Source organism: Oryx dammah, unplaced genomic scaffold (assembly GCF_014754425.2).
Source record: "Oryx dammah isolate SB20612 unplaced genomic scaffold, SCBI_Odam_1.1 HiC_scaffold_11050, whole genome shotgun sequence".
In the NCBI taxonomy this organism is placed as follows: Eukaryota; Metazoa; Chordata; class Mammalia; order Artiodactyla; family Bovidae; genus Oryx; species Oryx dammah.
In genome coordinates, this window is record NW_024080444.1 from 1,444,368 (window position 1) to 1,458,418 (window position 14,051).

General features: G+C 39.2%; 1 protein-coding gene across 1 annotated transcript in view; it reads left to right on the forward strand.

Moving 5' to 3' along the window:
- Window positions 1-14,051, forward strand: part of LOC120860263 (FRAS1-related extracellular matrix protein 1-like) — a 148,791-nt gene that overhangs the window by 19,435 nt on the left and 115,305 nt on the right. The window contains exons 6-8 of the mRNA XM_040236056.1: window positions 2,240-2,348; window positions 9,539-9,670; window positions 11,802-12,146. Of these exons, the coding sequence (XP_040091990.1) occupies window positions 2,240-2,348; window positions 9,539-9,670; window positions 11,802-12,146 (586 nt within the window). The remainder of the gene's footprint in view (window positions 1-2,239; window positions 2,349-9,538; window positions 9,671-11,801; window positions 12,147-14,051) is intronic.

Genomic DNA, 14,051 nt, shown 5'->3' on the forward strand with positions numbered 1-14,051 from the left:
ATAAAATTTAAAAAAAGTTTCAAGTTTTAAACATAGAAGACATTGTAAATTTAAAACATAAAATACCAGCTGCAAAACATTTCTGAGGCCACATTTGGCCCCCAGGTTCACCAGTTTGAGAATTCTGGTGCCTCCAACAGCCTTCTTGCATTACATGGACCATTGAAGTTAGAGATGGTCTAACTTCTATTTGTTTATAATTTTTTCATTAATAAGTTATTTTATATTATTTTCCATCAAGGTTTTCTACTGGAGTCCTTAATTTTAAGTAATAATGCTTACTCAGGGTAGGAGATTCCATATTCTCATTAAAAAGACTCATTTCACTATTGCTTTTCATCAGGAAAATTGTCTTTCTATCTAATCTAAATCATTTCTGCTATTTCTGCCTCTCTCCTCTTGTTTTGTATTCAATGAGAGTAGAGAACAGCTGGTTACAGACTTGTGCATAAAAACCCTTCACAAACCTGTAGACCTACCAGCAAGTTGATTAAAAAATGATACAAAATTTAAATAAGCAGGTTAACACAGACTTGAGTTCAGGACTATTAAGGGAAATATGTGTCCCTGGGGTTACCAAATTGCCCTCTATCTAGTTTAGGCATTTTTAGCATTTAGTCTCAAGGGGAGACTATAAATGCCATGCTTTGCCCTTTACTTTTATTTTCTTCACTTCATAATAGTAATTGGCAGCTGGTTTTTTCTTTCCTGTCTTTACTTCTCATTTCTTCCATAAGTGAAGTCGCTCAGTCGTGTCTGACTCCTTGCGATCCCATGGACTGTAGTCTACCAGGCTCCTCTGTCCATGGGATTTTCCAGGCAAGAGTACTGGAGTGGGTTGCCATTTCCTTCTCCAGGGGATCTTCCCGACCCAGGGATCGAACCCAGGTCTCCTGCATTGCAGGCAGACGCTTTACCCTCTGAGACACCAGGGAAGCCGTAGCATGAGGTAATCTCTCTTTAGATGTCCGGTACTATCTCACATCCACAAACAAAGCGCTGCTGCTCTGTCTGCTCTGTATGTGTTATGTCTGGCATTGTACAGTGTAATACTAAAGCAGAATGTGTCCAGATGTGTGCTTTTTTGGTTTGTTTTGTTAGAAGGTGACTTTCAGTTTTCTCAGTGGAGATTTTGCACTGTTCAGTTCTTTTGGCCGGAAGCCACCTGGGGAGAGATTTCTGCGAGCAGAGCAATGGCCAGTGCAGCTTTAAGCTAGCTGATCCTCCCTTCAGCTGTTACACCAGGCAGTCTCTTGTAAGCATGGAAATCCAACTTCACTCCAGTAGGTACTACATTGATCTTAGAGGAAAGTTCCTTAGTGATAGGGCTCAACCTAATATATATTTATATGAGACCTCCAAAATGATACCCCCCATATCAGTATAGTTTCATTTTCAATGTGTGTATTTGTCACTCTTGAATCTCTTTTTTTTATGTAGTATTTGCTGATATGGTACTATCTAATTGTCTCTTTTATCCTCTCAAATGGACCACACATTCTTCAAAAGTAGGTAGCTTGCCTTCCTTTACAATATTATATCTCATCCTTCTCTGCCAGCACCTGGTGTAATACACACATAGCATGTGATAAAGCTCAAAATGTATAAGCCTACTTATTAGCTATGGAATTCAAGGGAGCAAATAAAATATAGATATTTAATAATATCTAGTGGGATAGCTGCCTGTAGATCAGGATCTCTGCAACATTGTTGGCATTTTGAATTGGCTAATTCTTTGTTGTAAGGACTGACCTGGTCATGGTGGGATGTTATTAATAGTAGCTTCCCTGGCTTCTATCCACTAGATGCCTGTAGCACCTCTGTGGGCATACCTATTTGTGAGACCAAAAATGTTTTCAAGTATTCCCAAATGTCCCCTGGGGGGGTGAAATCACAGTGGAGAACCACTGCTCTAGATCCTATATCTTCGCGAGAAGCTGAAGCGGTCTGATGCTGGACTAATGTAGTCTCCTGAACAAATGCAGGGACACATTGCTAGCATATTTGCTTATTTCAGGTTAAGACCTTCAATCATAGAGAAGAAAATTTAAAAACACTGATAAATTAAGGAATAAGACATAGAGCTGGAAAAAGTGAGATTACGTTGTCAAAAATGAGGTCAGGCAACAGCAGAAAGTGAATTAGTTTTGCCTCCATCTGCGGTATATATCCCAGAATTAACGGTATTTTATATTATAAATTGTCAATATGTAGTTCATATTCAACTGTTTGTTTACAGGTGGAGTTGGAGGTCTATGACTTCTTCTTTGAGAAGAGTGCACCTATTACAGTCCACATCTCCATCAGAACAGCAGATACAAATGCCCCGCGAGTGTCCTGGAACACAGGTGAAGTGCAATATAGGAGTCAAACAAAACAGGGAAAGGAAGACAAGAAAGTACACTGGTCAGTGAAAAAAGGTAGCTTTATTCCCATTTTGGAGAAGGCAGTGGCACCCCGCTCCAGCACTCTTGCCTGGAAAATCCCATGGGTGGAGGAGCCTGTGGGCTGCAGTCCATGGGGTCTCTAAGAGTTGGACACGACTGAGCAACTTCACTTTCACTTTTCACTTTCATGCACTGGAGAAGGAAATGGCAACCCACTCCAGTGTTCTTGCCTGGAGAATCCCAGGGACTGGGGAGCCTGGTTGGCTGCCGTCTATGGGGTCACACAGAGTCGGACACGGCTGAAGCGACTTAGCAGCAGCAGCAGCAGCATTCCTATTTTACACACAAAGCAACCGAAACCAGACAGGCTATGGGTATCTAGTTGTTTGTTTGGTTTTGTTTTTCCTACTGTCAGGGTGAGAAATTTAAATTGAGGATTCTGGTGTCCTGAAATTAAGTTCTTTCCTCTACAGGAGATAAGCCAAAAAGGTCCCTTTTTGATTGAGGCAAAAAAGTGACTGTTTGTGATGCTGAGCATAGTTGGACTGAGAGAGAAAAGGTCTCTAACTCAAAATTGCTCAAAGGAATCAAAGAAAGACACAGACTATAATCCATTATCTTATTTTTAAGTTGGGTTGCATGGACATGAAAATACATAATTAAGAGTTTAAACTGCTTTTTCTTCTTATTTTTAATATATGACTGACTTACAATCTTACATTAGTTATAGGTATACAATATACTGATTCAATATTTTTATATATTATACTTCATTTAAAGTTATAAAATATTGGCTATATTCCCAGTATTGTACAATATATCCTTGTGGCTTATTTATTTTATACTTAGTAGTTTGTACCTCTTAATTCCTTCTCCCTATATTGCACCTCCCCTCTTCCTTTTTCCCACTGGTAATCACTAGTTCTCTGTATCTGTGAGCCTGTTTCTGTTTTCTCATATTCATTCATTTTATTTTTCAGACTCCACACTTAAGTGACAAAATAGAGTGTTTGTCTCTCTGATTTATTTCACTAAGCACAATATGCTCTATGTGCATCCAGATTGTTGCAAACGGCAAACTTTCATTCTTTAGTATGTCTGAGTAATAGTCCATTGCATGTATAAACCATATCTTCTTTATCCTTTCATCTGTTAACAAACACTTGGGTTGTTTTCATGGTAAATAATACTGCTATGAACATTGGAGTGCAAGTATCTTTTCCAATTAGTGTTTATGTTTTATTCCAGTATACTCAGCAGTGTAATTGCTGGGTCATATGGCAGTTTTATTTCCAGGTTTTTGAGAAACCTCTCTACTCTTTTCCACAGTGGCTACACCAACTTTGTTTTTGCTGTTCAGTTGCTCAGTTGTGTCTGTTTCCTTGTGACCCCATGGACTGCAGCATGCCAGGCTTCTCTGTCCTTCACTATCTCCTGGAGTTTGCTCAAACTCGTGTCCATTGATTTGATGCTGCCATCCAACCATCTCATCCTCTGTTGCCCTCTTCTCCTGTTCTTAATCTTTCCCAGCATTAGGGTCAGTGTATGAGGCTCCCTTTTCTCTATATCCTTGCCAACGTTTGTTATTTGTGTTCTTTTGATGACAGTCATTCTGAGAGGTGTGAAGTAATATCTCACTGTGCTCTTGATTTGCATTTTTCTGATGACTAGCGATGTTGAGCGTCTTTTCATGTGCCTGTTTCCCGTCTATGTATCTTCTTTGGGGAAATGTCTATTCAAATCTTCTGACCATTTTTAAATTGGATTATTATTATTTGCTGTTGAGTTGTGTGAGTTGTTTATATGCTTGTATATTCACTAAGTTGTCTTTTCATTTTGTTTATGGTGTCTTTTACTGTGCAAGTTTCCTTTACTATATATTTACCTTTACTAGTGGAATTTTCTTTTCTTATAAATTCTTACTTCTTGTTGTAACCCATTCGTTTCTTTTCAACTTAGAGAAGAGCTTTTGACATTTCTTTAAGGATTGGTTTAATGTTGATGTACTCTTTCAGTTTTTGCTTATAAATTTTTTATCTCTCCTTTAATTCTGAAGGATAATCTTTCTGGATTGAATATCCTTGGTTGTAGGTTTTTCCCGTTCAGCACTTTAAATACATCATGCCATTCCCTTTTGACCTGCAAAGTTTCTGCAGAAAAATCCATTAATAAATAGCCTTGGGGGAGGAGGGTTCCCTTGTATGTGATTCTTTGTTTTTCTCCTGCTGCCTTTAGAATTCTCTCTTTAACTTTTGCCATTTTAATTATGAAATGTTTTGGTGTGGTTCTCTTTGGTTTCATCTTGTTTCGGACGTTCTATGCTTCCTGTACCTGGAAATCTGTTTCCTTCTTCAGGTTCAGGAAGTTTTCAGCCATAATTTCATCAATTATCCTTTGACCTCTTTTGTCCTCTCTTCTCCTACTAGGACCTCTGTAATGTAAATGTTATGCTTGATGTTGTTCCAGAGGTCCCTTAAACTATTTTCAGTTTTTACAATTTGTTTCTCTTTTTGTTGTTCTGACTGGATATTTTCCAGTATTCTATCTTCCAGAACACTATATGTCCTCTGTGTCACTTAGTCTGTTCATTATTTCTAGTGTATTTTTCATTGCAGTTATTGTATACTTCAGTTTTGACTTTTTCAGATTCTCTAGTTCATCTGTTCTTTGCCCTCTGCATTCTTATTACTAATCTTTAAATTCTTTATCTGGTAATTCATTCATCTCTGTTTCACTGGATGGTTTTACAGGTTTCTTTTTTTTATTTCTTTCATTTGAAATAAAATTCTCCATGTTCCTGCTTTGGTTAGCTTTTCCTATCTCTATAAAACGAGGTAAACATTACCCACCGTGGTCTTAAATGTATGTCCCTGTGTGGGTACAGTCTGTACATGTCTGTACAGTCTGTGCATGTTCCCTGTGGGTTTCATGGGAGTACTGGATCTGATATGAAAGCGTAGTGGTCTCTATCAACCTGGTAGGTGTTGCGGCCGGAGACGGAGGAGCTGGAGCCGGAGCCAGGTGTGAGCCAGGGCTTCTCAGTTGCCAACACCACCACCCTACTGGGGTAGGGCCATGTCCCAAGGTACTGGAGCAATAGCCGTGAGGGTTGGGCCCAAGCCAGCTCCACCCCCCACAACTAGGCGCGCTCCTCAGCCGTGGCAGCCTCATTCTAGTGGGGAGCTGTGCCTCTGAGCAAGTGGGGCCGGGAAGGGCACTCAGCATGGGCCAGGGCATGCATTGAGGCAGTTGTGAGAGAAGCCAGCCGGTGTCCTGAGGAATTTCACTCTGCTTTCTCTGTCTTATACTGGGAGTAAACAAGAATGTGTGGGTTCTTCATGAGTAGAGTCTAGCTCTCTTACAGCCCTGTTGTCCTACTGGTTTTCAAACCAGCCGATGGTCTTCCCACCGTTTGACCCCAGGGCTGGTGCACCCAGTGTATGATTCAAGCCCCTCACTCCCCGGGAATATCCTCATCCTTGGAATGCCCCTCCTGTCCTGTGGCCCCTCCTAGGGGTGCCGGCCCCTCTGTGATTACTTCTATTCCCTTCCTGCACAACTTTCTTTTAGCCTTGGTTGCATAAGGGTCTTTCTGTCAGTCTTCAGTCCGTTTCCAGTGAGAATTGCTCCATGTGTAGATGTATTTTTGATGTGTTCATAAGGTGGGAGGGAGAGGGGAGGTAAATTCTGCATCCTCCTACTCTGCCATGTTGATTTCCTCTTGCTTTACTTCTTTCAAAAGAAGGCTTTGTACTGTTTCTCATTTCTGAGAAGACTTACAATGCAGTGTATATATTTAGATCAGATGTAAATGTGAAATGTAAGTGAAGATTTTTCCCTTTCCCACTGTTACCATCAGTGGCATTCAAGCAGTGCTGGTAGGTTCATTTAACACAGAAAATATCTCTGTCTGATTTAAATCCTCAGGTGGCATCTTATATGGATTATCTTTTGTGTGCATGTGTGTATGTGTGTGCTTACACATGGGTAACACACCATGTGTGTGTTTATATATATGTGAGTTTCAGTAGGGACGAACAATATCAGTTGGGCATCCTTCATTTACAATCTGGTTTTCTGTCCTGTTCTACCTCTACTTGGGGGATAATGAGAGAAAAGTTAGGAATTGGTGATCTAAAGTTTGATGTTTTCGAATTGCGGTGTTGGAGAAGACTCTTGAGAGTCCCTTGGACTGCAAGGAGATCATACCAGTCAATCCTAAAGGAAATCAACCCTGACTACTCATTGGAAGGACTGATGCTGAAGCTCCAATACTTTGGCCACCTGATGCAAAGAGCCAACTCACTGGGAAAGACCCTAATGGGGGGGAAGATTGAGGGCAGGAGGAGAAGGGGGTGACAGAGGATGAGACAGTTGGATGGCATCACTGACTCAATACTCAATAAATATGAGTTTGAGCAGACTCCAGGAGATAATGAAGGAAACTTGGTGTGCTATAGTTCATGGGGTTGCAAAGAGCTGGACATGACTTAGCAACTGAACAACAGCAAAGTTTAGTATACAGCATAGAGACTTAATGGTCTGCATGTATATGTGTGATCTGAGAAACCTCGGCTTGTTAAGAGCTCTGGATCTGGTTTTCACTACTTTGGACATCAGAATTCTTGTTAAAATAAAATTTTATTTATTATGAACTTAATATAAGATCATTGCAAACTTGGAAAGCACAATAAGTAGAGTTAATAGTAATGAATAAGTGAATGAAATAATAGTAGCTGGATAAAATTATTCATTACCCCATCACAAAACATGATCACCATTAATATCTTGCTACATAAATTTCTAGTGTTCTTGCTTGCTCCTCTGCTACATCCCATGATGCCTTGTTCTGTGCTGTGCTGTACTTTGCACTCTCGACTTGAAAATCCTTGTTACCAGCCATTGTCCTCCCTTCATCCCTCCTTCCCTACCTTCTTCCCTTCTACTCTCTTCTTCTCCCTCACTTCTCTCGCTTTCCTTCCCCTCTCTCTCTCTCTCTTTTTGTTTCTTTCAGTATTCCTGTATGTCTTAACTCAGATTCCCTAGCAAAGAGCCCCTGAGGCAGATTATATGCACTAACCCTGTACTGAAATCTGGGTTAAGGGGAAGGGAAGTTGGGAATTTGGAGGGTAGCAAATAGAAAGATGGTTTGACTGAGCTGGTCGTAGTTTTACAAGAAAACAAAGCTTATCGCTCAGTAGTGCTAACGTCTCCAGCAGGAGATGGAAACTGTGTGGGAAGAGTCAGGGGTGGGGCTGGGAAGGGGTGAACAACCACGTGTCAGCATCTTCCATCTCTTCTCTCACCTCAGTCAGTTGCCTCACTGGGGTTAACTTCCCACATGCCCGGGACTGTGTCACTTGGCTCTTCTCAGCAGTCACTGTACAAATTCCTTGAGTCCCATGGTGTGAGACCTGGCCACAGTCACAGGGAAGGTCATGCCCAAACTTGGTCTGGTGGGCAGTTGAGGGCAGTGACATCAGAAGATGAAGCAATGATGGTGGCCAGGGCTTTACTGTGTGGGGATCGTGGGAAATTTGTTGGAGCTGCCAGGCTAGAAAGTGGGCAATTTGTCAACATCGGGGGCAGGGGAAGCCAGGCAGATTTGAGGGGAAGCATTAATGCATTAACTGTGTCTACCAGTACACAGGCTTTAGATTTCATTCACTCGTTTCTTTTTTTTTAATTGGAGGAAAATTACTTTTCAAGGTTGTGGTGTTTTCTGCTGTACAACAATGTGAATCAGCCTTAAGTATATATATATATATACCCTGCCTCTTAATCCCTCCCATCCCACCCCCCTAATTTATGACAGAGCCCCAGGCTAGCTCCCTGTGTTACACAGAAACTTCCCACTAGCTATCTGTTTGACACATAGTAATGTACATACTTCAGTGCACTCAGTTCATCCCACCCTCTCCTTCCCCTGCTGTGTCCACAAGTTCATTCTCTGTCTATGTCTCTATTCCTGCCCTGCAAATTGGTTCATCGCTACCATTTTTTAATAGATTCATATATGTGTTTTAGTATATGATATTTGTTTTCCTCTTTCTTAGTTCACACTGTATAACAGGCTGTAGGTCCACCTACCTCAGTTCAACTGACTCAAATTCGTTCCTTTTTATGGCTGAGTAATATTCCATTGAATATATGTACCACAACTTCTTTATCCATTTACTGGTTGATGAGCATGTTGGTTGCTTCCAAGTCCTAGCTATTGTAAGTAGTGCTGCAGTAAACATTAAGGAAAATAGATATAACCACTATGGAGAATAGTATGGAGATTCCTTAAAAAACTAGGAACAAAGCTACCATATGACCCAACAATCCCACTACTGGGCTTATACCATGAGAAATCCATAATTCATAAAGACACTTGTTTGTTTGAAAGGCTTTGCTGCCTTTCAAGGTTCTCTTCAGTCTGTTGGGTAATGGGAATGGGTGATGGTACTACACCTCTCTGTCTCTAACCATGGTGTTCAGTCTGGATTCTGTCTTCTTGGCTCTGAGCAGCACTCCCCTTTCTCCCCACATTCCCTTCAGCATGCTGGGTCCAAGGAGAAGCTTTTATTGTTAAATTCCTTTAGTTACAAAAATCCCTTCCTTATTAGTGTCTAGACTAAAACACAGCCCTCATTACAAAGTTTTAGACTCTTCCTGTCTAACACCATTAAACACTCCCCTAGCACAGTAGCTCTGTATTTGTATAGTTAATGACTATTTAACCACTTTAATACTCTATCCTATGGGCTACTTATGCTCTTAGAATTTATGTGTGAAAGCGCTTCTGACTCTTGCCCCCATTTTAAAATATGTGAAAGCAGCCTTTGAAAAATTCCTTGTGTACATTTTTGAACTATAGACCCCTGTGAACATAACGTTTGTTGTTTCTTTCTAGTATTCATTTTTGGCACCATTATGCTTCTAAAGGATAGTTTATAAGGAACCAGTCATCAGGTTAGAGTTAATATTACTAATAGTAAAAATATTATTTAAAAGCTAAATTATAGTTTCTTAACAAGCTTTTGAAGATACAATTTTTACCTAGTTTTGTGGGTGAAACTATATTACTCTTGTCTTAAAGCAGTCATCTTGGCATGCTGTAGAACTTTCCAGGACATTCTTGTTTGTTTGTTTGTTTTCTCTTGTAGGTCTGAGTCTCCTGGAGGGACAGTCTAGGGCCATCACATGGCAGCAGTTTCAGATTGTGGACAATGATGACATTCATGCTGTCCAGGTAGTCACTGTGGATGGCCTGCAGCATGGACGGCTTACTGTGAGAGGTGAAGGAACACACCTTGTAACTTAGAATCAAACCCAACAATTATTTTCTCCAAAAGCAAATCATATTTAACAGGATATATATGGTATTTCTTGGGCTCCATTTCTCAATGAATTATCATATTCCCTAGGTCCAGAGATCTTGAAACCATTGACTTTTGTAGCAGATGCTCAAATCAGTGGGTGACCATTTATGAATGATATTTTATATTTGAGCCATTATTTAAATCTCAGATTTGCTTTTTGAACCCTTCTAAATATACTCCTTAACAGATGATTTTAGCCCAGTTTAAAGACAAAATATGTCCTTTTCATTTCTCTGGTTCAGAGAAATGCAATGAAAAATAGAAAAACATGTTTTTAATACTTTAGTGATAATTATGCTCTTATGTTATTAGTAGCAGCTACCATAGTTTAAAAGAAGTGGTTTTATAATTATAAGGGTAGTAGTTATGTAAAGTGGTGGTAGTTATGTATAATTATAAGGGTAGTAGTTAAAGTAATGGCCCTAATAAAAATATCCATAGTTAATAATAATATAGTCTATTCCTTGTAATGAGCTCAGAGGAATTAATTCTGTTATCGTCTCAGTTTACCTATTTGTCAAGCAGAAAGAGAACTCTTGTTTATCACTATATTTGATTAGGAATTCTGAAAAAAATAAAATAGAAATAAAAATGATAAATTCTTTTGCCTAATCCTAGGACAATGGGAGCTTAGCTCAAGCTGGATGTATAAATTAGGATGGGTATTCAGTTGCATGTAAGAAAACTCCAACTACAGCAACTTAAACTCAAGAGTTACTTTCTTCTTGTGACAAGTTACATAGAGATGGATATTCTGTATTTATGATGCCAGCAGCTCTTTTCTGCCCTGTCAGTGGTCACAGAATGGTACCTACACATTTAGGTTTCTAATGAGCATTAGGGGAAGGAACAAAGAAAAAGAAGAATTTAAAAAAGCTATGCCATCCAAGTTTGCTTTGTGTAACAACTTTTCCTAGGAGCCTGAAGAAATGAAGTCTAATTACATCTCTTACCTAGTTGCATACTATCCCCTAGGTACAACAGAGTCTGGGAACCTGAGTATTTTTAAATGGTTATATCATCATTCCAAATAAGACTAGGATTCTGGTACTGAGAAGGAGGAGAAAGTGGCTGATGGGCAAGTAACCCATAGTGTTCACTATACTCATGTTTAATCTATAAAACCATCTGGAGTGGGAAAAGCTATGGGCCATCTGCGGAAAGAATTGAAATATTAGTAGTTTGTGCAGAGTGAAGCATTGTTTATCAATACTATAGAAATGAAGCAGAGAGTCATACCCTATAATGATATTCTGGCTCAGAGGAGGCAGAAAATAGTACAAACATTTATTAAGCATTTACTTTGTGCCCAATTGTGCAAAGCATTCTATATACTTTATCGCACATCCACTTTATGAAGCAAGGTACTGTTATTCTTACTTTGCAAATGAGAACCTGAGACTAAGAGAAATTGACTTGTCTAAGGTGTAGAAAGTGGCTGAGCTGGTATGTGAACTCAAGCCATTTGCCACCACAGCTCAAGCTCTTGGTCATTAAGCCAGTGATTCGCAAACGTTAGCACGCATTAGACTCCTGGAGGGCTTGATAAAACATGGATTGCTGAGTTCCAGTAGCAGAATTTCTGATTCAGTAGGTCTGGGGTAGGGCCTGAGAACTTGCATTTATAATGACTTCCCAAATGGTGCTGATGTTGCTAGTTCGAAGCCACTACTCTAAGGAGTGCTGTCAGCTGATAACAGTGAATTGAAGAACAACTAATACTTATTGTAGATACACTATGTTTGAGCTCTCTCATTCTTAAGAGGGAATGTTAGGTAGGTATTATTATCTCTGTTTTATATATGGGTCTCAAATAAATTAAATACATTGCCTAAGTCCACCCTGCTAATAAGTGTTACAACTAGCTAGTATTCAAAACTGGGTCTTTGGAGCCCCAGAGCCCACTAAACAATCTATGGCTTTTCCAGGTGAGGAAAGTATTGGCTGTCCTACTTTCCATTTCACACCTGCTCCTGTAGTGCTGCTTTTACTAACCTGCTGCCTCCATATCTTTCTCATTCTGCCTCATCTCTGTTTTTTCCATCAGGGGGAAAGGGGTTTCTCTTCACTGTGGCTGACCTTCAGGCTGGAGTCGTTCGATATCATCATGATGACAGTGACTCCACCAAAGACTTTGTGGTCTTCAGGATATTTGACAGCCAACACAGCATCCAACATAAGTTTCCCATCAACATCTTGCCCAAAGATGACAGTCCGCCATTCCTCATAACAAATGTTCTGATTGAACTGGAGGAGGGGCAGACCATACTAATCCAGGGTTCCATGTTGAGAGCTTCAGACATGGACTCCAGTGATGACTACATCTTCTTTAATATCACAAAACCCCCACAAGCTGGAGAGATCATGAAGAAACCAGCGCCAGGACTGATAGGTGAGTGCTAGGCTGTTAAGATCATTTGTGTCAGAATTTGTGTTGAAAGAGACATCAAGTCTATGAGGTAAGATTCTATTATTATTATTCCCATTTCACAGATGGGAAGACTGAGACTTAGGTTAAGTTGATCTATCCATCTGGAACTGGGCCTCAAGATAACCATTACACTATGAAAAATTAAGTCTACAATATAAGGTGATAGGACAAATAAGGTTGAAGAGATATTTTGACCTATTCTAGATTATTGATAAAAAGTTTCAGGAATAACTTTTATTTACATTTTGTTAGAATAATTTCACAACTACTTTTTGAAGTAGATAGGTAAGGAGCTTGACAAAATAGGCATCAAGCAGTCTTACCTAAGACTATGTGTTTTTTAAACATATTTGATTTTATTTTTAATAGATTATGTAAAAAATCGAGGTATAGTTGATGCACTATATATTGTATGTTTTAGGTGTACAGCATAGTGATCCATAATGTTTGAATGTTATACTCCATTTGTTGTTATTATAAAATATGGTTATATTCCCTGTGTTGTATAATGTATTTTGAAGCTGCTTTATTTTATGCATAGTAGTTGACATAGCAGTTGATACCTCTAAATCCCATACCCCTATATTGCCCCTCTCCCTTCACTCTCCCCACCGGTAGTCACTCACTTGTTCTCTATATCTGAGAGTCTGTTTCTTTTTTTGTTACATCCACTACTTGTTCTACTTTTTAGATTCCACATGTAAGTGATATCATATAGTACTTGCCTTTCTCTGGTTGACATTTCATTTGTCATAATACCTTTCAAGTTCATCTGTGTTGTTAAGTGGCATAATTTCATTCTTTTTAATAGCCGAGTAGTATTCCATTATGTGTGTTTGTGTGTGTGAATGGCACATCTTTGACCATTCATTTATTAATGTCCACTTGGGTTGCTTCCATATCGAGGCAATTGTAAATAGCGCTGCAATATACATTGGGGTGCATATACCTTTTCAAATTAGTGTTTTCATTTTTTTCAAGTGTATATCTAGGAGTGGAGTTGCTGAGATATATGGTAAATTCTATGTCTAGTTTTTAAAGAAACTTTCATACTGCTTTCCACAGTAGCTATATCAATTTACATCCCACCAATAGTGTACAAGGTTTCCTTTTCTTCACATTCTTGCCAGCATTTGTTATTTGTGTTAGCCATTTCTTACTTGTGATGGCCATTCTGACAGGTGTGAAATGATATCTCATTTGCATTTCTTTGATGATTAGTGGTATTGAGCATCTTTTCATCTGCTTGTTGGCAATCTCTAAGTCTTATGTGGAAAAATGTCTATTCTAGACTTCTGCCACTTTTTAATTGGGTTTTTTGTTACTTTGCTATTGAGTTATATGAGCCATTTGTGTATTTTGGATTTTAATCTCTTATTTGTCATATTATTTGCAAATATTTTCTCCCATTCAGTAGACTGTCTTTTTGTTGTGGTGATAGTTTCTTTCATTGCACTTTTAAGTTGAACTAGGTCCAATTTGTTTATTTTTGTTTTAGGAGACAGAGCCAAAAAAAAAAAAAAAAAAAACACCTCAGTATAGTTTATGTCAAAGAGTGTTCTGCCTTAGTTTTCTTCCAGGGGTTTTATGGTTTCAGGTCTTACATTTAGGTCTATAATCCATTTTGAGCTTATTTTTGTCTATGGTATTAGTTCAAAGCTCAGTTGTGTTCAACTCTTTGTGACCCCATGAACTCTAGCCCGCCAGGTTCCTCTGTCCATGGTATTTTCCAGGCAAGAATTCTCTAGGGGATCTTCCTGACCCAGGGATCAAACCTGGTTCTCCTGCACTGCAGGAAGACTCTTTACCATCTGAACCACCAGGAAAGCCATATGGTGTTAGAGAATGGTCTAATTTCATTGTTTT